Source organism: Homarus americanus, unplaced genomic scaffold (assembly GCF_018991925.1).
Source record: "Homarus americanus isolate GMGI-L3 unplaced genomic scaffold, GMGI_Hamer_2.0 scaffold24922, whole genome shotgun sequence".
Classification (NCBI taxonomy): Eukaryota; Metazoa; Arthropoda; class Malacostraca; order Decapoda; family Nephropidae; genus Homarus; species Homarus americanus.
Genome location: NW_024722610.1, coordinates 6,715,073 through 6,742,755, shown reverse-complemented (window position 1 = coordinate 6,742,755; position 27,683 = coordinate 6,715,073). Strand labels below are relative to the sequence as shown.

General features: G+C 42.0%; 1 protein-coding gene across 5 annotated transcripts in view; it reads right to left on the bottom strand.

Moving 5' to 3' along the window:
• LOC121862948 (DNA-directed RNA polymerase II subunit RPB1-like) overlaps positions 1–27,683 on the bottom strand; it is an 85,214-nt gene that overhangs the window by 32,833 nt on the left and 24,698 nt on the right. For 3 of the 5 annotated variants that reach the window (XM_042361401.1, XM_042361400.1, XM_042361402.1), the window contains 2 exons: positions 24,583–24,726; positions 3,483–3,754 (listed from right to left, as the gene is read on the bottom strand). In XM_042361401.1, coding sequence (XP_042217335.1) covers positions 3,483–3,754; positions 24,583–24,726 — 416 coding nt within the window. The remainder of the gene's footprint in view (positions 1–3,482; positions 3,755–24,582; positions 24,727–27,683) is intronic. The other 2 variants (XM_042361403.1, XM_042361404.1) reach the window with 1 other exon arrangement.

Here is a 27,683-nt window from a genome sequence, read left to right as displayed (position 1 = left end):
CCTTATGTTTTCAACTTTACCAGCATTGTTGAGTAGAATTTTTTTTTTACAATCATAAGCATTAATTAAAACATATGAAAAGTAACAAGTGTTGCTTCCATATTCTTATGTAGAGACATGATGCTATGTTTTCATGTGTGCGCACTTACATACGTTGGCATTGTGCAATCCGTCTCACTTTTTTTCTTTAGTAATAGTAGTTAGCTACTTCTATTGTAACACTTATTTACATTGAATAACATTAATTAAACATATAATCTTTTTTTTTTACATTAATTTTACTACAGCTATAACCAGGGTCTTATTTTCTTCAGTTTAATTATCATGTAGACCATCGTCAGGGGCGTAAACGCTAACGTAAACAATGACATCTCGTCTCCTCTTGTATGTTTTAATATTTTACGTATTATTAATGAGTTGCATTGTTCATTTTGCACACATAAACATTAATTCAATCAAATAAGCACTCAGTAATAAACAATAATGAATATTTTGTACATAAGAGAAATGAAATGACGCTTTTTTCCATGAGTGTGCACGTATATACATTGGCCATCCACGGTTTCACTTTTTTTCTTTACCATCAGTGGTGACTTCTATTGTACATACATCAAAAAACATTAATTAAAAGATACATACTTTTTTTACATTACCTTTATTACAGCTACAAAAAAAGTCTTATTTTCTTCAGTTTCAGATGGAGAACCATCGTCCCAGTTGTAAACATTGACAACAACATTGGTGTCCCATCTTCTCTTGTGTGACTACATATTATTATTTATTTATATTGTTTTTGGTGCATCAATAACCAATATTTAAAGAAGATAGTTTTTATTTTTCAGTAATTTTCCTATTTTGGGGGAAAAGAGGGTAAAAAGCCACACAACATATATAAAAAGGTCACACAAGGGAACGCATCTCATTGTTATTGCTTTATTTTAATAGTAATTAATGATTCACGATACGACGATTCACCAAACACTGCAATATTGGAGAACACATTACCATTGTTATTCGAGGCTTTACTGTAAATTAAAATTTTAACTCCGTTCGTAAGTCAGACTTTCCTAAGTCGTGGACCGCTGTATAGAGATATTCTACTATAAATGTAAAAGAGAAGTAAAAAATCATGTGTCACGACTGAGGGCACGAATGAGAGCTGTGAGACAAACATCACACAAGCAGAGATTGTTACTGTCTGGCTTCACAGTATGGAAAATTATCCTAAATGAAAATACAGTATAGTACTGTTTTAACTATAAAGGTAATGCAGCCTTCCTACCCAGTGAAATCTACATATACAGTAATACCCCGCTTAACGCGGTTTCGCTTAGCGCGATTTCACGTATACGCGGTGCCTCGCCAGAGCCAAACTTTCACTTAACACGGGTTTTTTCCAGTATACGCGTATACACGTGCAGAGTGTCTGGCTCCAGACGCTATTTTTAGATTCGCCCCACCCCCCCACCCGCCACCCTGCCTGCCTGCCTGCCTGCCTGCCTGCCTGCCTGCCTGCCTGCCTGCCTGCCTGCCTGTTTTAGCTCATAAAATTCATACAAATTACCCGGCCAGAATATAATTTACATTGCTGGAATTCTTACAATATGATGATCATTTTGAATATAAACATCATAGATTTTGCATTAGACATACAAATTTTAGATATAATGTTTACTCTGAGTAAATATGTTATTTTTTGTGCAAAATATATGACATTTGTATTCAAAATATTCCTGGTCTTAAAAGGAATCCAGCAATGTCAATTAAATTATCCTAACTTTAGTTTGAGGTATTATTTATTACTAAAAAGGTAAATATTCTGGTTTTCCCACACATCTGGTAGGGAGGGACCGACCGACCATCGTTTACAGAGTGAAGAATATTTTTTTTTTTATTAACTGAAGATGTTTGTTTTAGCTCATAAAATTCATACAAATTACCCGGTCAGAATATAATTTACATTGCTGGAATTCTTACAATTTGATGATCATTTTGAATATAAACATCATAGATTTTGCATTAGACATACAAATTTTAGATATAATGTTTACTCTTAGTAAATATGTTATCTTTTGTGCAAAATATGACATTTATATTCAAAATATTCCTGGTCTTACAAGGAATCCAGCAATGTCAATTATATTATCCTAACTTTAATCTGAGGTATTATTTAATACTAAATGTTAAAATTTAGTTTTTTCACCCAACATCTCTTGAAGGGAGGATTGGTGGGGGTGGGGGGGAGGGTTGGGACTGACCGCGCGGTTGGAAGAGGGGGGAGGCAAGGTGGGGTACTTTGATTGACAGATAGTGTCGTGAAGAATATTTTTTTTTTATTAACTGAAGATATTTGTTTTAGCTCATAAAATTCATACAAATTACCCGGCCAGAATATAATTTACATTGCTGGAATTCTTACAATTTGATGATCATTTTGAATATAAACATCATAGATTTTGCATTAGACATACAAATTTTAGATATAATGTTTACTCTGAGTAAATATGTTATCTTTTGTGCAAAATATATGACATTTATATTCAAAATATTCCTGGTCTTACAAGGAATCCAGCAATGTCAATTATATTATCCTAACCTTAGTTTGAGGTATTATTTATTAAAATTTAGTGGTTTTCCCTCCAAAATTTCTCAGAGAGGGAAGAGCCAGTGAGTGTAGTGTGAGAAGAGGGGGAGGGCGTTGAGTCCATTATTTGAATGGACATTAACTTGGCGACTGTATTTCTCTATTTCTCTTTAGTATTAATTGTGTGCATGTACCATCATAAAATTAAGATGTTATTTTTACTAGAACATAGGTATTGTGTCGGAAAAAGTAGAGTTTAGGGGTCCGGCCAGTCTCTATTGGAATTAATCCCATATGTTCTGTTGTTCACTTAACGCGGTTTTCACTTAACACAGTACCCTGTGGGTTCAATTGATTAACGCGGGGTACTACTGTATTTGGTGGTTGTCTCAGGGACCACGGAGGACAATCATGTTTGAGTCTCGGCTGCGAATTTCATTCACTTGCAACCTTTTCTTCACCAATCTAGAACTTCACCCAAAGGAAGAAGAAAGAAATGTGGGTATCTCTTTCATTTCCTTGACCATGAGTAAATGACTCAGTATGAAATTCCATTTTATAATTGAGGAAATGTGCAAGAGTCCAGCTAAATGTACTATTAGCAAGAATCTAAAGCATGTAAGATTAAAATTATCCTTCTCAATAAGTTCATCTGTGACCCAAGATGATGTAAATAGTTTAGCTGATGGTAGGGAACAATAGGCTTTAGATTAGATGGTTAGGTGGTTATGAAACAAATTAAAACTTTTAAAAAGTTGATAACACCTGATTTGAACCCTCAATGGCCCACGAGACAATCACTGATCCAGATCTGGATTCAAAATGACTGGGTGAGAAGGCTGCTTGCACCATAAGGATTATCACATGGATAATAAGGCAAGAATCAGATATACTCTACCTGACTAGAGGAGTGTGATGGCCAGGCTGGAAGGAGAGATCCAGGAGAACTGAGTGGCCCCATTGACAAATATCCAGAGCTCTCTGGTCCTGAGTTCCCTTGTAGTTGGGCCTGGGCCCGGTCCATACGTAGATAACTCCCTCGTTCTGGATGAGATCCGACAAGAGCAGCATTCACACGCTCAGAAGGACTGGCCATCTCCAGATAGTTGTCTTGAGGGGAAGATATGCAAGGACCTTCCGTACTACTGCCACTGACTGGTGATACTAGACCTGTAACAAAAGTACTGTACATGTTAACAAAATATTATGGAAATCATGATTGAAGGTGGAGGGAAATCATAAAGGATTGTAAGTGGAAGATATGTATGGTAACATGAAAAGTGAGTGAATATCAGAGGGTTGGCTGAAGGCTATTATTGAACTTTCATAAGAATGAGTATGAACTACAGTATAAGAAAAAAATTATTATGGTAAGAAAGATACAGGTATACCCTGTAAACCGAGGTCCAGTTGACTGATACTTCAAAGAACCGACAATTGTATATTAGGGATATACCCCGTAAGTTTTGCTGACTACCCCACTGATCCAACTTTGGGTGTTACGTGTACAAATGATCAGCCTATTATGGTGTATGTTTCATCATAAATAATATAACCTACAGTATTAAATAACACAACAAAACAAAATATGATATAGTATATAATTTGACTTAAAAATAAAAGAGGAGCCAAATCTTCCTGACTACTCAATCCCTCGCTCCGTAAGGAAGGGGGGGGGCTGACTGTGCCGCATTTGCAAGGTTGTTTTTATTTATTCACTATTGTATTCTCATATGGTGTATGTTTCTTCATAAATAATAGAACATATTAAATAATAAGTTGTAATATGACTTAAAAAATAAAAGGACAAGCTTAATCAGAAAGTAATCTCTTCCCTGACCACTCTTCCCTTCCTGCTGACTGCTGTCAAAGCCAACTTCCAACCTGAATATTATTTATTCATTATTATTATATTCTACTATGATCAGCCTCTTATGGCATTCGATTCATCATAAATAATATAAAATATTCAATAACAGAAAAAATATACACTAATATATAATTTGTATTTTAACTTGAGAATAAAAGGATACATTGTATCAAAGGTGGTCTCACTTTATCTTCTCCCTCTCACAACAAAGTAACCTAAAGAAAAATTCATAATACGAGAAGCCATTTATTTTGATGAGAAATAAAATAAAACAAGGTATCAAGATGATTGTGATGCTGTGGACCCCTTTGTGAGTAAGCATGATAGAGTTATCTCCGACAACAAACTCCACAGTTTCAAATCTATAATGCTGACGATACAGGGTGCTTCTGGCTGAGCTTACCAAGGAACACTCAGGCCTATATAACCATCCAGAGCACCCCTGGACACAAGCAGATGAAGGACTGCCTCGCCATTCTCGTGAATGCAGATGGGTCACACTGCCTAAATCCTACTGTAGTTGGGAAAAGCATGAAACCAAGGCCCCTGAAAAACTTTATGGACTCATTGCCAGTTGTCTACGACAACAATAAATCAACTTGGTTCAATCAAGAAATATTACAGGAGTGGTTTCAGAATGTGTTTTGTCAAGCAGTGAGGAGGTACCAGCAACAATACTATGGTATGTTGGCCAAGAATTCTAAGGCCGTGCTACTGTTGGACAACGCACCAGCAAACCCTGCCAATGACGTACTCATCAGTAGAGACGGTAATGTCAGGGCCATCTTCCTCCCTCCCAACACAATGTCATTAATTCAACATATGGACCAAAGCATCTTAGAATACTGCAGGAGGCTCTACTGCAATGAGTACCTCCATCAATGTTGTGGTTATGTTGAAACCAGGGGAAAGAAGACTCTGGAAAACCTCAAGACATAAAACATAAAGGATGCCACATTCAACTAGGCTGAAGCTTGGAAGGAGGTGCCTCGGTCAACTTTGAAAAACGTCTGGATAAAGGTGCTCAAGGTTCCAATGTGTGCTGAAAATTTTGAGTGGTTTGAGCCAGCTGACTTAAACAGGCTTCTGACCAGGGTAAGCTGCCTGATGAAGAGGTGGAAGAGTGGCTACAGGAAGATGCTGACCTCCCTGATTATCACCACCTGATGGAGGAGATAGCACGAGAGGTCTCCCTTCCCACAGTGCAGGAAAAGGAAGACAAGAAGGAAAAAGAGTGCCCCAGAAGTCATTGGCTTCAGTTATCGATGTAGTCGACAAACTGCTCCACTTCTTTGATCAGAAGGCTGGCACACCAATTGTGGGGTACAAAACTACCCTCCGTCAGCTGAGGCACGAGCTACAGGTGGCCATCCTACAGAAAAAAGTAGTCAAAGATGAGCGACCTTTTCAAGCCAGCAGTTCCAGCGCGGCACTCCTCAGTTACTCCTCCTCCATGCATTCCAACTCCTCATACCTCTGAGAGTGAGGTAGAGAGTGAAGTGTCCCTGCCCTCTGTCACTTCAACATCGTCAGTTCATGTTGTGACCCCTGAATTGCCTGACATCAAATTCTTGGAGGATGATGAATTGTGGTGAAGAAAGATATTGTACAATTCAGTAATATTAAATTTGTATAATTAACATTAAGTATAATATGCTTCGTGAAAAGAACCATGAACAGTACCTGTATTGGTTTGTAAATCAAAAATTATTACAATCCAGTAAAATTAAAGTGTCAAGCAATTAACACACTTTTCTGTAAAAGTGCCTCAAACCAAATTGTTCCTGAACATAATAAATGAGCCATCTACTTCCACTACTGAGTCTACCATCTACAACATCTAACAAGGTAATTAAAAATACCTTTATCAGTGCGTGTATTACATATTTTCTGTTTAACCCATAATCAATGGCTAGCGTTTTAAGTAAAGCATATACTGTATTGTCTTTAATGGGGAGAGCGTACAGTGGTCTAATCAGATTTGATATAGGCCTAATGAAAGCTAATACAGTAGGTACAAGAGACATTCATGCGTAAACATGCTGGAGGTCAGGGGAGGGGGTGAGACCGGCTGTTGCCACGTTTACCTGTTTGTTTTTATTTACAGTACTGTACTCATTATTATATTCTCATATGATCAGCCTATTATGGTGTATGTTTCATCATAAATAATTTAACCTACAATATTAAATAATAGAACACTATATGTTACACATATTTTAGCTTCAAAATAAAAGACTAGACAAATGACAGGACAATTATCTTCCTCACTTCCTCCCTCAGTAAAGGAGAGAGGGGTGAGGGTTGAGACTGGCCTTGCTGCATTTGCCATTTTGTTTTCACTCTGTATTTATTCATTATTATATTCTTATATGACCAGCCTCTTATGGTGTATGTTTCTTCATAAATAGTATAACATTAAATAATAGAAAAAAATACAATATACAATTTGTAATTTGACTTCAAAATACAGTTAAAAGAAAAGCTGTATCAGAAGGTAATCTCCTCTCTGATCACTCTTCACCTCCCACTGACTGCCATGTAAGCCAGCTTTCAACCTGAATATTATTGATTTATTATTATTATATTCCACTGTGATTAGCCTCTTATGGCATACAATTAATCGTAAATAATATAAAGTCTTCAATAACATAAAAAATATAATATACAGTGAGTTCTGCTATAACGCGTGTTTTGATAACGCGAATTTGCTCTAACGCGATTTATGAATTCGGAACAATATTTGTATAACGCGATCGCTTGTTTGCTATAACGCGATTTTTGCTTACTATTTCTCCAATTTTGTGGTATTAACTGTGAATATGGTAAAGAAGAATATCTCCAAAAAGCATTCTGATGATAGAATTCCCGGTGATTATCGTAAAAGAAAGGATATAACACTTGAAGAGAAGCTTGATGTTATCAACCTCAAAATCACCCTTCTCCCCCATCAAGTTACATTCATATTTTTTCAAGGTAAAGTGTTAAATTTACTGTATGATTTCATTATTAGATATGAATGTAACATTTATTTAGACTGTGCTATCCTTTGTGTTAGGCTAACTACTAAATTTTTTCGATTTCGAGTAAACTGCACCTAACCCTATTTTCTCCATAAGCCCTGTTATTTCTATTACGCGATTTTCTATAACACGATATTTTACAAGAACACAATTATCGCGTTATAGCAGAACTACCTGTACAGTCAATCCTCACATTACGCGGTCCCGCATTCCGCGTTTCACCGTTAACGCGGTGCCTTGCCAGAACCTAACATGCTCACATTCCGCGGTCGTGAACCCCATTACGCGGAAAGCGGCTGGCAAGCCGCGCCATTTTTGGATCCAAACCTCCCGCCATCCGCCATGTTGTGTAAGAGGCGCGAAAATGGTGCGCACAAGGTCGCCCAGTCATCAAAACATTACCGAGTTCTTTACCCGCCACCCACCACAACCGGCCCAAGTCAGTGATAGTGATAATTATAGTGAGGATATGGACTTATATGGACTTTGAGGGGTTTAACAAAGAGGCCCTGCAAGCCTCTGTGGTGGATAGTGATACAATTGATACCAGTGATACAGGTGAGGGCCAATAATCTGCCCTCTGCCTCGGAACCAACCCCCCATCCCCGTGTGCCCAGCCATCTTTTCTACTAATGTAAGTGTTAAAAAACCTAATATTATTGATATTTCTCTTAATTATTAATTGTGTGTGCATGCCATCATAAAGTTCAGATAATATTTTTACTACAACATAGTTGTGTGTCGTCAAAAAGTGGAGTTTGGGGATCGGCCTGGACTCCATTTCAATTAATCCCATATGTTATGTTGTTCACTTTACGCGTTCCTCACTTTCCGCGGTACCCTCCGGGTTACATTAACCGCGTAATGTGAGACCCAACTGTATACAGTAATTTGTATTTTGACTTCAAAATAAAAGGATACTAAACATTGTATCAAAGGTGATGTCTCAATTTATCTTGTCTCCCTCCTCCCTCCCACAACATACGGTAGTAATCTAACAAAAAATTCACTGAGGGAATCCATTTATGTACAGTATTATGATGAGAAATAAAATAAAACAAGGTATCAAGATGAAGTTATTTATTATATACGTTATCATTTTTATTTTAAAATACCATAATGGAGACGAGGCTTGATATAATGATATCCCCGTAAGCCGGAACAATTGGTGCAGAGCACTTCCGGGGATGAGAGATTTCCGGATAACAAGACGACTTTCTCAAACCCAGAAAAATTCCTTATCCCCGGAACCTTTTCCGGTTACTGGGAAAAGTTTCCGAGTGTCTAAACTAGACATCTTGCACAGACGCACACTAGCCCACTTCCCCAAAACGTGTCTGGGTGCTGGAGATGTTTTCCTCGAATCTAAACTACCAAAGTCCATAAAGGCAGTTCTAATTAAGTTAGAACTTCATTTCTTTACTATAATAATCCAGAATAGTTTCTCTAAAAAGTTTGGTTGAATAAATATATTTAAAATTTAAAAATCCAAAGGATATGGCCATGAATGAAACTGTGTGTTACAGCAAAGACTTATTATTTTCCACTCCCATGGACCTGTGGGGGATTAGTGGGTCTCGTATAACTGACCTGACCTGACCTGATGCAATATCAGGTGGAGGTAGGATGGGGGATTAGCGGTCTCATATTAATGAACCTGAGAGATTGTCTGGTTACCCTTTCTTGGGTGGAGGATTAGTGGGTCTCATGACCTGAAGATGTCTTGAATAAACACGAAACCTTAAGTATTTTTAGAGAGATTGTGGTAAGTACAGTAGAACATCAATTTAAAGTGAATTGATTTAAAATGATTGATTTAAAGCGACATCCACGATTAAGAACACCGTATCAATTTAAAGTGAATCTTTCCTATTTTACGCAAGTCAAATCTGGTGCATCATATGGCAATACACACTATTTTAAGTTTCGCACCTGATGTTTCCCACCAAACGCCTCTCTGGACACGCTATAAGGCTGCCCACCACCCTCCCACATCCTCAGTTCTCGCGCTGACGCTCAAGTGAATGGACATTCTGTGTGACACTATCTCCTTATACCACGTGCATCAACCATCGCCACTATGTCCAAGAGGCCAGCCACTACATCATTAACTACTGTACCCCAAAGACCAAGAAACCAATGCAAGCAATTACACTGGAGCAGAAAAACAAGGTGCTGGAAGCACTGCAGAATGGAAATGGTGCTTCAAGTGTGGGGCGCCAATTTGGACTGTCGGAGAGTTCTGTCAGCACTATCAAGCTCGACGAGAAGAAAATTAGAGCAGCTTATGCTTCACCAGATTTTGCCAAGGGTAAACTCCACCTGAAGTCTGCTTTGTATGGTGAGATGGAAGATGCACTGAAGTTATTGGTAGAAGACATGCAGCGCCAAAAACTTCCTCTCACTGGCCTCATGCTGCAAAACCAAGCCTACGAAATACAGTCTCGGATACTTGAAAAGGAAGGGAAGTCCATCAAAGACAGCAAGTTCACAGCAAGTACAGGCTGGCTGTATAAATTTATCAAAAGGACAGGGCTACGGAATGTGACACTTTCAGGTGAAGCTGCATCTGCCGACGCGGAGGCTGCTGAGGATATGAAGAAAGTTCTGAAGGATATCTTTTTTTTTTTTTTACGGGAATTAGCCAACCCGGGCACAGGTCAAATGACCCACAACGGAGCCTGGGGGGCGAAAAAAAGAACGGAAAGAAATTGAAAATATAGAAAAAAAGGTTATACTGTATTAATCTACACCACGAAGATGCCGGAAAACCAGCTTTTTAAAGTGAGACAGATTGTAAGAGCATGGAAACAAAGAAGAAGGCAAAGCATTCCACAGTTTGGCTGTGTGAGGAAAGAAGGAGGTACTATAACGGGTTATTCTCGTGTGACCGATATCCACAGAGAAATGGTAAGCATCGCGGGCAAGACATGTGTTACGAACCCACGGCCGTACCGGCGGTACACAGGATGCCAAATCCCCTGAACATTGCCCATTAAAGTACCTGTAAAAGAGAGAGAGTGAAGCCACATTGCGGCGAAGAGAAAGGGGAGAGAGATTGTCGACTAAAGGAGGAGAGTTAATAAGACGAAATGCCTTTGATTCCACCCTATCTAATAGTTGGACAGAAGAAGAGCCACCCCAGATATGAGAGCAGTACTCCAAGTTAGGACGAATGAATCCCTTATATACTTGGAGGAAATGGTGAGGCCTAACATATTTATTTCAGAATTTTGGGGGATGATAGCGTCCTGAAATGTAATTGGTGGGAGATCGTCTACTTTACAAAGTGTAATTGGTAAATATTGAGTTTTGTTACTATTGAACTTAACCAAGTTTGTATCTCCCCATTCAGAGATGCTGCACAGATCTGTGTTGATAGAAGTAATGATATCAGTTCTAGAAACAGATCTAGTTTGAGAGTTAGGAGGAAGGGGAAAATGTGAGGAAGAGTGAAGAGTAGAATCATCGGCGTAAGAATGGATAGAATTAGTTGTATAAATCATTGATAAAAAGAAGAAAGAGAGTTGGTGAAAGAACAGAACCCTGTGGGACGCCACTATGGTAGAGAAAGAGCGAGAAATCGATCCCTCGACAACAACTGCCATGGATCGATTCTCAAGGAAGCTAGAGATGAGAAAACAAAGTGGAGGAGAGAAACCAAAAGAGGGAAGTTTAGATAGCAAAGACTTGGCATGGAGGATCCTCTCACTTCTGAAGAAGTCTTGGAGATGGTGGAGATGGCGAAGTAACACGAGGAAGAAGAGGAAGCAACAGATAAGCCCCAAACAGCGAGGAAGGAACTGACAATTCCTAAGCCGAGGGAGTTCACTTCTGCCACCCAGTTTGCACTGCAACATGACCCTGATATGGAACACAGTATGCAAGTGGTGGAGGCATTACCTCACTCTTCTGTCCATTATCCTCATCAGATGAGTTTGTTATGAAACTGATGTTTATTGCTTGGAAAAATAGACATTAAATTTTGGGTGCACGATATGTAATAATTATGTGGTAGAAATTCAATAATTTAATGAATGCTTTCCATTCCTTCAGCTACTGGGGTAGCTGGCCCATCTACTGTACGTCTGGGCAGACACGGCCGTCATCCAGTGCTTCCCGCATGTCAGATGCCTCCACAGCCACACCACCAGACAGTGATGTGGATGATGAGCTGGTCGAGTTGGGATCTGCATATTCAGAGGATGACTTGCCTAACTAAAGGTAGGTGAAAATCTATTTTTGATAGCATAAAGTAATGAAAAACTAAGTTGAGAGGAAGGTGAAAGTGCATGGTGAGTGGTAGGGATAGAGTGAGGCAGACGAGAGGCGGGCGGTGTGCTGCGCCAGCGCGACCACCCTCTCACATCAGCTGATCGCTAGTAAACAGACCATTTCGCATCCCGTAATTTTAGCCGTGTTGATTTATGAGAGTGTTTGTTTTAGCATAATACTACAAAAAAAACAATGCTTTGTTTATTCTAGGAGATGGGCTGAGGTGCATCTGGGTAGACTCTAAGTCGGGGCAGGGGGAGGGCCAGTGACGCGAGGCAGTAGACAGTACAGTGCAGCACCACGTAGTAACAGTGCTCTCCAGCTCTCAAATCGACTACAGGGAGTGCTTGCTGCATATACAGTGGGGTATGCTATAACGAATCTAATTGGTTCTAGAACCATGTTCGTTATAGCATTCGTTCGTTATAGGATTAATCCGTTCCAGGCCCCCAAATACAACCATAAGGCTCACACAAAGAAAACGACATCAGTCAAATGGCGTCCAAAGTTCAGTCAGTTTCACGGAATAGTTTTTGAGCTACAGTATTTGAAAATATAGCCCATTGGACCCCACATTGGCGTCGCGAGGCCGAGCATAATTTTTTTGGCCTTTTATGTTTGACGCCACTATGGCATTGTTCGAGGCTGAGAGGGTTAATAAATTTACTATGAAACGCTTCCAATAAGATATCCTTAAACGAAATATTTCTATATGATATAGTGATGAGAATTCCATTCATTTACAGTATTGAAAAAAAAGTAAGAAATGTTGATACCGGAGTCAGTAAAATCAATTATAATTTCGTTAGACACACCATTTTTCATCAAAAAAATCCTGAATACTTGATCTAAAAGTTTGGTTAAATAATATATTAAAAAAAAAGAAGCTCTACAGGAAAGCCTCTGATAATGGCGGTTCTACTAATGACGATTCATATTTACGACCCTGGTTAATTTAGGACCCAATTTAATTTATGCCATTATTTTCTTCGTATTTATGACAATAATAAAAAATTTTTAATAAATTTACATTTTCAAATACGTAAATAATAAATAAATCCTGATATGTATTATACAAAAAAAATCAATAAATAAAACTAAAATTTATTTTTAAATAAAACACGCCTTGCGCATGGAGGCTGCCAGGCTTGTGAGTGATGATGCCAGCATCACTAGTATAAACAGTTACAGCTTGGCGAGCTTTTTGTTTTCACGCATCTGAACAGGAAAACGAGCAAAACATTCTAAGATTTCTTACGTAATTTTTGTGTCCCTATGCAACATGCGCAAGAGAGCAAGTGATGGCAGTGCAGGTTCAAAATCTAAAAGAAAGTGCAAAAGCTTAGCCGAGAAACTCTATGTGTTAAAACGATAAGAAAAAGGTGAGAGGTCTGTGGATATTATATGGAGCAAGCAATGAACATATTTTCTGAAGTGGATCCATAAAGTGAACGAAGGATTAAAATTAACATGGACATGAAAAATGCAAATGACTTCTACATAAATATGTATAGTGAGAAAAGAAAGCAGCTCTGCACGGTTCTTTCAACAGCTTTATTATTCGAAGGCCTAAACCATCAACTTCAGCTACACCATCAAATTCAGCATCATAAGCAGCTTCATCAACAACTTCAGGTTCAGCAACAGTTTCAGCAACAGCTTTGATATCTTTATGGAGAGCTAGAGCTTCAGCCAGAGTGGAACCTGATGACTTTGTCATCTTAGTAAAATCTCGCACAACATTCATTGGCTGTCCTTATATTCTAGACTTTACCACCATTGGTGAGTAGAATTTTTGTTTTACATTAGTAGGTATTATTTAAAACATATATATGAACAGTAATAAGTGGTGCTTTCATATTCTTATGTAGAGAAATGACGATGTTTTCACATGTACGCACTTACACACGTTGGAGTTCCCAATCCATTTTGTTTTTTCTTTACCATTAATGGTTAGTTACATCTATTGTTCCATTTATTAACATTAAATACCATTACTTAATACATACATATTCATTTTTTACATTAGTTTTACTACAGCCACAACTAGGATCTTATTTTCTCCAGTTTCTTATGTAGAACCATTACCGAAAACAATGCCGTCTCCTCTCCTCTTGTGTGTTTTAATATTCTACGTATTATTAATGAATTGCATTGTTCATTTCGCATATTTATATAAATATTAATTCAATCAAATGCATACAGTATTCAGTAATAAACAAAATGAATCTTTTGTACATATTCTTAATAAGATAAATGACACGGTTTCCTCGAGGGCGCACGTATACACACTGGCGTTCCACTATCACTTTTTTTCTTTAACATCAGTGGTTACTTTTACTGTACAATAAACAACATTTATTAAGCCATATATAATTTTTTACATTTATTTTACTACAGCAACAACCAGCGTCTTATTTTCTTCAGTTTCAGATGGATAACTGATATTATGGGTGTAAATACTGACAACAACTATGGCGTCGCATCTCCTCTTGGGTGACCTTTTAATTATTGATTTATATTGTACAGTCAACCCTCGCTTTACACGGTCCCACATTCCACGTTTACGCGGTACCCTGCCGAAACAGGAATGCTCACATTCCGCGGTGCGTGTACCCCTTTATGCGGAGAGCGGCTGGCGAGCCGCGCCATTTTTGGATTCAAACCTCCCGCCATCTCTCCCGCCATCCGCCATGTTGTGTAAGCTGTGCGAGCATGGTGCGCACAAGGTCGCCCAGTCATCAAAACATTACCGAGTTCTTCACCCGCCACCTGTATAGATATGTACATACCAAGATATGTGAACACGCCTGACACCAGGACTCTTGTTACCATTCATTGTACCATTTATTCACATGTCTGTATTACTACATATTATTATAGCATGTCTGAGGTCTATGCTTATGTCTAATGCCTATGTTCATTTACTATGTCCCGATGTACTATGTCCGTACCGCGCTAGTCGAGTAATTAGAAGACCTCATTTATTGTCCTAGGAATGTCTAGCAACTCCCCTTGCCTGGCTAGCTAATTTCCCTCAGATCGGCCTCGGCCTACCTACGGTCCGGGGTCCCTAGTAATCGCTCCTGTATCGGTTGGCTATCACGCCCAGTCTTGTACACTTATTGAATATATCTACTGCTCGTGCCCTGGAGTTTCAAGAACCTTGTCTAGGATTACATCCACCACACCACATGGCGCAGTTTGAGTAGCTCCAACACGACAGTTTACAAGCCTCAAGAGCCGGCCCCGTCTGTTTCCGGCCTCGTCTGTTTCCCGCCCAGAAGATATACTCCACAGTGCCTCTGGATTTAAAGTGCTTTGTGACCTTGTGAAGTGCCCTAAGTGAAGTGCAGTGCCTTTCATGTCTCTTTGCTATGTTTCTGCGGCCCTACAGGTAGCAGACACGCCTTCAGCCCAGTTTCCAAGACAGCACTTCCGGCATACACCCCCCATCCACGGAGGCTCGCAAGCCACTGCCCGCGTCCCCTCCCACTGAGCCAGCTCGCCCGGGCGCGCGGAGGAATACACCGCCGCTAGCCGCCTCCTCTCACTTCACAAATATTACAGTCAGTACTCTTTTACTTGCCAGCCAGTTCCTGCACTTAAGCAAATCCATTGGCGAAAATATAGCACTTCACCTTATTCTCCTTGTCTTTCCCATCGCAACAATACCAAGCACGAGATGTCTGACCACGACGATTTGCTGGGAAATTTATATGAGGATTATGAGGAAGACGACGCCTCACAGACCCTCCCACCCCCCCTCACGCCTCACACGCCGGGCGCGCCAAATTCAAAGGATGGGAGCCAGGATATACGTCAGTTAATCCACTTCCTACAAGTTTCTCAAGAGAAGGAAGCCCAAAGACGTCAATTAGAGGAGGAAAAACGACGTCAAGAGGAATTGTCAAGACAGTCAGAGGAATCAGCTTACCGCCTTCAACTTCAACAACAACACCAAGCTGATAACCGCAAATTCCTGGACCTATTGGAATTGCTGGCAACGAGGACGACTTCACCAGCTGCCACAACCAACTCGCCAGCTTCAGCCTCTTCATCTATCCTTCAGACAACGCCTCCTCACACGTCACCTATCTCCCCTAGGTATGCCTCAGTGTCTTCTCAACCACCCGTTCCAGTCTCAACTCTCGTCGACCTCTCCGTGCCTCCTCCACCGCCTGCCGTCTCGAGTACACCCCTGCACAGCAAGTCTTCAGTTCCCAGTCCCCCACCTCTTCAATCTGATGCAACATATCAAGTATACCGTCAATGGCGACGTCGTTTCGAAGACTTTGCTGTTATGTCTGACCTCAACCGAATGCCCCCTCATAAACAACTCATCCAATTAAGATCGTGCATTTCCCTCGATGTTCAACGCCTCCTAGAGCACACGCTAGCCATCCCCCCTGACTCCCCCAGGTCAGTGACAGAGGTTTTAAACGCCTTGCAGAGTCATTTCCGTGGCCTCCGCAATGAAGCTTTGCGTCGTAGGGAACTGCTATCCTGCAAACAAGCTTCTGGGGAATCATTCTCAGACTTCTATGCACGACTTAAGGACCTAGCAACCGAGGTGGACCTATGTACAGGCGATCCTGTAACCTGTGCTGAGATCCAGCTCAAGATGATCTTGCTGATGGGTGTACGTGACGAGGACCTGCTTCAGAAACTCCTCACCCTCGACGCCGCCTCTTCCCTCACCGACTTCGTCACCTGTTGCAGGTCGTATGAGGCCACAAGAGAGGCTGCCTCAGCTATACACTCATCGCCATCTCAAGTCCACGCCGTCTCCACCTACAAGAGGAATCAACGCCAGATGCAGACGGCGTCCTCTCCACAGCCCCCGTCACAGTCACCAGTTTCTTCTCCCGAATCCTGCAGAAACTGTCAGCGCCAGCATGGTCCAGGAAAGTGCCCTGCGGCTGATAGTACATGTCGAAACTGTGGGTTTCAAGGCCATTGGCCCCGCACACCTCGATGTCCTGCCAACAAGGTCTCATGCAACGCTTGCAACAAGCAAGGACACTTCGCCAAGTGTTGCAGGTCCACCAAGAAGCCTCCATCTCCAGGTCAAAACGTCTCTTCACAGCCCGACAGAACGTCCACACCACCGTCTCCCAAGAACGACAAAGGATGCCGACGCGTGGATGATACCTCGAGTGACAGGTCCCCCAAGCCCGTCAATGTTCGTCTGTCCTACGGTACCAACTCTTCCAACCTCCTGATGATACCTGACACGGGCGCGGACATCACGGTGATTGGACCAACACACCTGGACGCCCTCAACATCCCCAGGAGTAGCCTGTCACCCACAGCCATGAACGACGTGCTCACAGCGGACGGGTCCCCGATGTCTCCACCTTTGGGTTGCTTCAAGGCAACACTACAGCTCGGTCCCAAGTCTTGCCTTGCCACAGTCCACGTCCATGAGGGCATCCAAACCCCTCTCTTGTCATGTGGCCATTGTCAGGACTTGGCCATCGTCTCATCCGAGTTCCCAAAGCCCATCCTCGCTGTGACACACCTCAACAGGTGTGCAGAGATACCTGTTTCAGCCATGACCACACCTGCTGCCGCCCGGGAGTTCTTTTTTCGTCAGTTCAGCGACGTCCTTGTCTCCAAGCCCGACCTCCAGAAGACGCCGCTCAAGAAGATGACAGGCCCCCCGATGAGAATCCACCTCAAGCCTGGCGCGACGCCTTTCGCCATCCACACACCCAGGCCTATCCCCTTTGCCATACGGGACAAGGTGAAGGCGGAGCTCGATTCTCTGGTGCAGCAGGGGATCATCAGACACGCCGGTGAGGAGCCCTCCGAGTGGTGCCACCCTATGGTCTTGGCACCCAAGCCTGTAGGTGTTCGCATCACAGTGGACCTCACCCATCTCAACTCGCAGGTCTCCCGTCCCGCCCATCCATCGCCTACGCCCATCCAAGCAGTCCGCAGCGTCACCCCGTCTGCAAAGTTCTTTACCACGGCGGATGCACTACATGGGTACTGGCAAGTCGACCTGGCGGAAGAAGATCGCCACCTCACTACATTCATCACGCCCTACGGCCGCTTCCAACACTGCCGCGGACCCATGGGCTTCGCAGCAACGGGGGATGCGTACTGCCTCCGTGGGGATATGGCTCTGCAGGGTGTCACCAACTGCGTGAAGGTCGTAGATGACATCCTGCTCTTCGACGATGATCTCCCGGCCCACTTGAACCGAGTTCATCTGATGCTCACAAGATGTCGTGCCCATGGTATCACCCTGAACAAAGATAAATTTGTGGTCGCCGCCCCCCAAGTTAACTACTGCGGCTACAACATCTCGCCAGAGGGGATCTCAGCTGATGAGGAGAAGGTCAAGGCCATCAGGGACTTCCCTACTCCAGCGAACCTGACCGACCTTCGCTCATTTATGGGCCTGGTAAATCAGCTGGCCGACTTCTCCCCTAAAATCGCCACATCAGCCCAACCTCTACGCCCCCTCATGAGCCCCAAGCGCTCCTTCCTCTGGACTCCTGACCACGACCTAGCGTTCAGGAATGTTAAGAAGGCGTTGCTGTCACCACCAGTCCTGGCACCCTTCGACCCGTCCTTACCAGTGGTCCTCCAGACCGACGCCTCCCGTCTATACGGCCTCGGATATGCCCTCCTTCAAGACCACGGCCAGGGTAGACTGTGCTTAGTTCAGTGTGGCTCCAGGTTTTTGACGGACACGGAGACCAGATACGCCACCATTGAACTAGAGATGCTGGCAGTCGCCTGGGCTATGGCCAAGTGCCGCCTTTACCTGTTCGGCCTTGGGCATTTCACCCTCATGACGGACCATCGCCCGCTCATACCCATTCTTAATCACTACACGTTGGACGCCATCGAAAATCCTCGCCTCCAACGTCTCAAAGAGAAGACCGCCCCTTACGTCTTTACAGCTGTGTGGCGCGCCGGGAAGCTTCTGTGCATACCAGACGCCCTCTCCCGAGCCCCTGTTAGTCGCCCCACACCTGAAGATGAAGTCGACTGTACCACGGCCGCTGCTCACGTTCGGTCTTTAGTGACACACACAGCCACTTCTCTTGCTGACAAGACGACGACGACGCCCTCCATCGAAGACGATAGGACTCTCCAGGAGCTTCGCATCGCCGCCGCTCAAGACCCGGCATACGTCCAACTCCTCGACTACGTCTCCGCTGGATTCCCCACCAACCGCTACGACATTCACGCCTCCGCCCTCCCCTTCTGGAAGCTAAGGGATAGCCTCTATGCGGACGGAGAGCTGGTGTTGTACGGCCCCAGGATCGTCGTTCCCGCTGCCCTCCGCCGGCGCACCTTATCCCGCCTCCATGACAGCCACCGCGGCGTTGAAGCCACCAGGCGCAGAGCCCGTCAGACCGTCTTCTGGCCTGGTATTGACGCCGATATTAAGAGCACGGTTGAGGCCTGTGAGCCTTGCCAGCAACTCCAACCCAGCCAGCAACAAGAGCCGTACCTGTGCAATGACCTCCCAAAGCGGCCCTTTGAGTCCGTGTCCGCCGACTTCTTTAATGTGGCCGGAAAGTCTTTCCTGGTGGTCGCCGACAGGCTCTCTGGATGGCCCGTGGTAGTTCCCTGTGGTCGGGACACCACCTCTTCCAGGGTCATCCGGATGTTTTGTTGCTTCTTCCGGGAAGTCGGAGTGCCTCTCCGCCTCCGAACCGACGGTGGGCCCCCGTTCAATAGCCACGAGTTCAAGAGCTTCGCCGAACGCTGGGGCGTCCACCACATCGTCACCTCCCCTCATTACCCGCAGGCGAATGGCCACGCCGAGGCAGCGGTAAAGTCCGTAAAATACCTCATCCTCAAGACAGCACCGACGGGGAACCTGGACTGCGAGGAGTTCGACAGGGGCCTACTGGAACTCCGTAACACCCCTACCCCTGCCGGACGCTCTCCTGCCCAGGTGTTGTATGGCCGCCCCCTTCGTACTTGTGTGCCTGCCCACCCCCAGTCCTTCTTAGATGAATGGCAGATCAAGGCGGACGAGTGTGACCGCCGTGAGGCTGCCCGGATGGCCCAAGTGACAAGCCACTATGACGCCCAAGCCCGCCCCCTTCCCAGGTTGGCCGTCGGCCAGCAAGTACGAATCCAGGACCCGACGTCACACCGCTGGGACAAGGTCGGGGTCGTCATGGGCCGTGGCGAGTCTCGTTCGTACCAAGTCCGCCTCCCCAGTGGTCGTGTGTGGTGGCGAAACAGACGCCACCTCCGCCCAGTGCCATCCTCTAGTGACGGACCTTCCTCCCCGTCCCCTGTGTCCCCTTGCCCAGACCAGGAACGAAGGTCGTCAGTTGATCCTCCCATTGTCCCTCGCCGCTCCCCCCGACTCATGGAAAAAGAGTCCGTAGCCGCTCGAGATTGCACTACGAGCGTAAAGGGGGAGGGAGGTGTATAGATATGTACATACCAAGATATGTGAACACGCCTGACACCAGGACTCTTGTTACCATTCATTGTACCATTTATTCACATGTCTGTATTACTACATATTATTATAGCATGTCTGAGGTCTATGCTTATGTCTAATGCCTATGTTCATTTACTATGTCCCGATGTACTATGTCTGTACCGCGCTAGTCGAGTAATTAGAAGACCTCATTTATTGTCCTAGGAATGTCTAGCAACTCCCCTTGCCTGGCTAGCTAATTTCCCTCAGATCGGCCTCGGCCTACCTACGGTCCGGGGTCCCTAGTAATCGTTCCTGTATCGGTTGGCTATCACGCCCAGTCTTGTACACTTATTGAATATATCTACTGCTCGTGCCCTGGAGTTTCAAGAACCTTGTCTAGGATTACATCCACCACACCACACCACCCACCACAGCCGGCCCAAGTCAGTGATAGTGATAATTATAGTGAGGATATGGACTTATATGGACTTTGAGGGGTTTGACAAAGAGGCCCTGCAAGCCTCTGTGGTGGATAGTGATACAATTGATACAAGTGATACAGGTGAGGGCCAATAATCTGCCCTCTGCCTCGGAACCAACCCCCCATCCCCGTGTGCCCAGCCATCTTTTCTACTAATGTAAGTGTTAAAAACCTAATATTATTGATATTTCTCTTAATTATTAATTGTGTGTGCATACCATCATAAAATTAAGAAGTTATTTTTACTACAACATAGGTATTGTGTCTGAAAAAGTGGAGTTTGGGGGTCGGCCCGGTCTCTATTTCAATTAATCCCATATGTTATGTTGTTCACTTTACGCGTTTCTCACTTTCCGCGGTACCCTGTGGGTTGAATTAACTGCGTAAAGTGAGGTGTTCACTGTATAAGGTGCACTCATAAACATCATTTAAAGATTATAGTTTGTATTTTTCATTATTTTTATTGTTTTGGGAGAATAGAGGGTAAAAGCCACACAAAAGAAAAGATATGAAAAGGTCACACTAGGGAACACATCTCATTATTATTGCCTGATTTTAATAGTAATTAATGATTCACGATACGATGATTGGCCTTACACTGAAATATTGGAGGACACATTACCATCGTTATTCGAGGCTTTACTGTATATGATACGGGCGTGAATAAAGCTGTGTTACTTTTATCCTCTTCGCCACTGATCGGCTCGTTAGCTGCTTGGGCAATCGGTCACGTCTGTGTTACGCACGGTTGCCAAGTGTTCTTGTGTACCGTATATATTGTACTCCAGCAGATCTTGTCAGCTTTAGCCTAGAATAGGCAGACACTTCACTCAAATGACTGTGACAGTAATACATAACTAATTATGTCTTAGCACTTGTGATGAAGGTTGGGTGGGAGATTATTGGGTCATGTTACTAACCTGACCTGATGCAATGTCAGGTCACCCATTGTTGGGTGGGGCATTAGAGGTCTTATGACCTGAAGATGTTTTTAATGACATTTTTTATCTGCTAGGTACAGGAGATCTCATATTTCGAGCGATTTCATTTCGCGTTTTTGAATTTCGCGAGCACTACCTAATGTAACCAAGTCCTATATTTGACGTAAAATATCGTGAGTTTCGCGAGATCCAGCCAGCTAAACGTGAGATCCAGCAGGCTGAATGCTGGCCACCGTCTTGAATGACGTCACAGCCCTCATACCAATTACAGCTATTTCTGCTACAACGCGAATTGGTTGTAACGCGATTGATGAATTGGGGAACGCTGTTTGTAAAATGCAAACTTTTGCATACACATGTTGGCTATAGCGCGATTCCATCCTCAACGTTTAAAGCATGGCGCGGGGTTATGCAATGTTTACAGTTCACGCTCGACAACACATGTTCAATTGATTCGTGTCTTTTGTTTGTGAAGTGTGTTTTGAGAGGTACTCTGTAAATTTTGTTCTTTTTTTGGGGGGCAAATTTAGCTGTTACCCATAAATACTGTATGAAAAGAATAAGTAAAAAGAATGTTTTGCAGTGCGAACGAATAACAGTTAACACCAGTGCTCTCTGTTTACATCACGTGATCAGAGGAATCGCGCGATTTTTGTAGTTCTTCGTGATTTTTGCTGTTTTCTCCAATTTTGTTGTGTTAGCAATGGATATAGAAAGACAAGGTAAGAAGAATGTTTCCAAGAAGCGTTCTGGTGATCGAATTGCCGGTGGTGAACGTAAAAGAGGTTTACAAGAACGCAACCATTGAGTTGTAGACTGTGCCATCCTAGTGACCTCCCGGGCTGCTATTGCGTGCTCTTTTGGGTGGTGCTACCATCTGTCGAGTCAAGATAATGGCCTCTACCTCTACTGGGGGTCCAACTGGTGCTGGTGGGACAGACCCACCTAAGCGGCCAAATAAGGAAAAGGAGAAGAGGAACTATCATAAGGGAGTTAAGTTTGCCAAGTACTCGATGCAGGATAAGCAGCGTGTGATTAAGGCAGAATTTGTATCATTTGGAGGTTATAAATGGGAAAATCAGAGGTTGATGTAGAGTGGCCAGTCTATATTGTTATTTTTCCCATTAGTTTATGTATTTGTATTTGGCTAATTTGAATTTGGTGCAATTTATCCAGTCTATATTACTCGCGAAATACAAGATCTTACTGTATATACATAGTACTATACTGTACAATCATACACCGGTTAACGTCCAACCAAATCATATCGCCTCGCCTCCCACTCCCCTCCCCCCCACGCTCCCTCACGTGGGGGGTTTTAGGCCTTAAGTTTTTCATATAATATCTCAGACTATAGGAGAGTATAATTTGCATTGCTGAAATCCTTACAAGACAGCGATTAATTTGAATATAAACGTCATATATTTTGCTGAAGAGATAAAAATTGTAGTACATTAGTGTACAGTACAGTAGTACATTTTATAAAATAAAGTTTTCAACTGTATTTTTGGGTAGATTTACATAAATTTCTTCATTTATTTTCAGCCATTTACATGCACACACCATACTAAAAGAAACGTGAGAGAAATAAATGACCTTAGTGCAAAGCTGGACTGCACATGTACTAACTTGATTACGGTACTAAAATTTTTATATCTAGTGCAAATTATAGGTTGTTTATATTTAAATTAATCACCATCTTACAAGAATCCCAGCAATGTAAATTATATTCACCCAGGTCATTTCACTGGCTTTTTATAAGAGAGAAGCTTAGTCACTTAAGACTTGATAAATAAACACGCGTTAGACCTCGGGCCGGTGCCAACTGTCAAATGTACTACCTCACCTCCCGCTCCCTTCCCCACTCGCTCTCGCTCACTCCCTTGCCCCAATCTGCCCAGCGTTGCTGGAATCCTTGTAAGACAGTGAATAATTTGAATATAAACGTCATGTATTTTGCACGAGATAAAAATTAATCACCTGTATCACATTACAGTAGTGATTTAAGAGTAAGAGTGTATATGTATGTATATAGTATTCCACATACACGGAAGTATAAAGACAAACTTTATGTGATGATCGGACAACGTCCATTTCGGTTAACGTCACGTTTCCAAGAACGTATCTAGGACGTTAACCGGTGCATGACTGTATTGTACATGAAGGGTACAGGTATTAATAAGCACAAATCATTACAGTCACGAATCTTTACTAATTAATGAAAAACAAATAAACAATATTGTATCATGAATGAGTCAGAACAGTAGACAAACAGAGTCTCTCTCTCTCTCTCTCTCTCTCTCTCTCGCTCATATGGGAATTTAGGCAACAAGCATCCAGTGAGGGACTTACTGTGTGAATGCCTGGTGGCAAGATAAACATCTGCTATTGACGAGCGCTTGTCATCACTGGTGCACGTTAACACTCCTTTCCACTCCATCTCTCTAATTACCCCCACCTTTCTGCTATCTCACTTCATATTCTAAAATGCTATGTAACAAAATGTTCAAGGGATAAAACTTTGCTCATATATATTTATCACAATGTTCCTAAAATTACTTTAGCTTTCGTATTAATTCTAGACATCTTCAGGTCATGAGACCTTCTAATCTCCCACTCAAGAAAGGGTGACCTGACATTCCATCAGACGGTCAATAATAGGAGACCACTAATCCCTCACCATACCTACACCTGACATTTCGACAGGCCAGGTCAGTTACATGAGACATACTAATCCCCCACAACTCCATGGGAGTGGAAAATACCAGTCTTTGCTGTAACACACAGCTTCATTCACACCCGTGTCATATAGATTTTTAGTTTTCAAATATATTTATTTAAACAATCTATTAGATAAACTATTCTGGAAATTTTTTTAGGAATTTTTCAATAAAATTTCAATTCCGGCTATTGGAGAATTCCGGGTTTGAGGGATTCCAGCTAACGCACGCACACACAAAGGGGGTGTACTGTACTGTATTTATAAGTTAAAAACCTTTATTTTGTGAAGAAATCATGGGATGAGCACTGATGATAGGAAGAGAAAATGGAGGCAGATGAAGCTCCCGGTGCTGGTGGTTGGTACTGGTCTCTACCGTCCGTCTCGGTCCCATGGCCATGTAACTCTCCTCACAACCATCTGTATATATTAACTGTGTTAACACCATAACACCACGTTTACATGACATAACTGGATATATATATATATATATATATATATATATATATATATATATATATATATATATATATATATATATATATATATATATATATATATATATATATATATATATATATATATATATATATTTCATTAGCCCAATAAACACGCGGACTTCTACATATAATAAACACCTCAACCCGCCAGGGCTCGTATTGATAAAATCACACAGGGAAAAGGGAAACAATGGAGCACCTTAGCTTTCGTCTTTATTCAAGACATCTTCAGAGGCAACTGAATTACATGGACGGAGAGAGGCATAAATACACAGGGTGACCTTATTAAACATGAGGTCAGGTCATAATCATGACATCCACTAATCCGTACACCAACACCAATACATGCGCAGAGGAGCTTAAGAGAACGGGCGACGTGACTAGTCAAGTTAAGTCAGGTCAAAAATATGGGACCCACTTATCATCTATCCTACATCTAACTCCAAGGTTTTCAAAGCATTTTTAACCTTGGGCCACTGACAAATAAATTTATGTAACATATTATCAGTTTTGTAATGACCATCACTAAGGTTTATGGAATTTAATTCCCTTTTCCCTGTATGATTATATATTTATATGCTGATAACCACAAGGAAAAAAGAAAACACGAAGTTCCCAAGCGCTTGGGAACTTCGCATTTTCTTTTTTCCTTGTGGTTATCAGCATATACCTGGATCACGCGCACCTACAGTGATTTACTTGTGTGTGTGTGTGTGTATATATACATATATACAGTCATGCGCCGGTTAACGTCCTAGATACGTTCTTCGAAACGTGACATTAACTGAAATGGACGTTGTCCGAACATCACATAAGCTTTTTATTTATACTTATGTGTATGTGGAAGACTATATACATACATATACACTTTTACTCTTAAATCACTACTGTAATGTGATACAGGTGATTAATTTTTATCTCGTGCAAAATACATGACGTTTATATTAAAATTATTCACTGTTTTACAAGGATTCCAGCAATGCCGAACAGATGGGGGAGAGGATGGGAGCAAGCGAGGGGGCGTGGGGGGAGGGGAGGTAGTACGTTTGACAGTTGGCACAGGCCCAGGTCTAACGTGTGTATATTTATCAGTTCTTAGGTGACTAAGCTTCTCTCTTATAAAAAGCCAGTGAAATGACCTGGGTGAATATAATTAACATAGCTGGGTTTCGTGTAACATACTGATTAATTTGAATATAAACATGCTATAATTTGCACTAGACAAAACAATTTTAGTACCGTAATCAAATTAATACATGTGCACTCCAGCTTTGCACTAAGAAATCTATGTAAATCTGCCCAAAAATACAGTTGAAAAACTTTTTTATAAAATGTACTACAGTATTGTACACTAATGTATTCCATTTTTTATATCTTGAGCAAAATATATGATGCTTATATTCAAATTAATCTCTGTCTTGCAAGGATTTCAGCAATGTAAATTATATTATCCTAACTTTAGTCAGTTATTATATAAAATAAACAAAGAAATCACCAATCTTTTGTCTGGGAGGGAGGGGGCGGGAGGTGACAGAATGTCTGGCGTTTGTTTGTTTATTTATTTGAGATAAGATTTGACAGTTGGCGCTGAAGGCCTGCCTGCGTGTTTATTTATCATTACTTAAGAGTGACTAAGCTCTTCTCATAATTTTCCACCCAAACGACCTGGGTGAATATAACTTACATTGGAGGGATTCTTGTAAGATAGTAATTTATTTGAATGTTTTCTTTTTTTTTCAATTTAAATTTTAATTGTTTATTCCTTGATAGAGAAAGCGGGATCCTAGTGCTGTCACTTGGTACCCCTGTACCATAACACCAGAAGCAACTGGCCAGTGTCACAAGTATATACAGTACAGTACTGTCATCCCTTGGTTATCGCGCCTAATTGGGACCCCGCCGATAACGAAAGTACAGAACCAATGGGATTTTTTCTAATTGGTTCATTTACCCAAGACCCAACCCCAAGTTTCCCATTTTACGACCATTTAGACCAACTAAATATGCATATAATGTTATGGTAAATATCATAAACACACACAGGCATGGCTAGGTTTATTACAAAGTGATGAAAAGGGTACGCTTAATACTGTAGTCCACAAAACATGTAGCTATGCTTTTTTTTATTTGGTCCCCCGTCAAAGGAGTCTGTTTTCTCTCACATCAGGACGCCTGAGTCCTCCGTTTTCTCTCTTAATCTTAGAGTGCACCAGAAACTTTACTATTTTTAGTAATGCCACAGAATTTTAAATTGCAACCCCAATTGCAACTGGGGTTGCAATTGTTGAGGCAACTAGATATGTCTGATTACAGCAAATGTGTTATTGGCAATTTGTAGGTGAAAGATTTTATCCTCAATAGACGTAGGCTAACATTTCACCTGTAGGCAAATGCTTAAAAAAGCCTAAGTAATGAAGCATATTCCTTTAACACATAATATCTGACCAGTATGGGGAGGATCATCATGTCTCAGTCAGGGGGGGTCGTGGAGTGGTGGTCCAGCAGCGTCATTTTTGTTTTTGTTGGGGCGGCCCATATATGCGATCGACGCGGCCATGACTGTATATATATATATATATATATATATATATATATATATATATATATATATATATATATATATATATATATATATATATATATATATATATATATATATATATATATATATATATATATATATAATTTATATATATATATACAGTACATATAGATATACTGTATATATATACACTATATTACTGAGCCATAATTCCAATACTATACTTATGGAACATTATTCTGTTTACCATTTGGCCGCCACTTGTTTTGGTCATCCAAGGCCATCAACAAGTAGGTGGACCAACTACTGTAATAACTCCTACCATGCTCAACTAT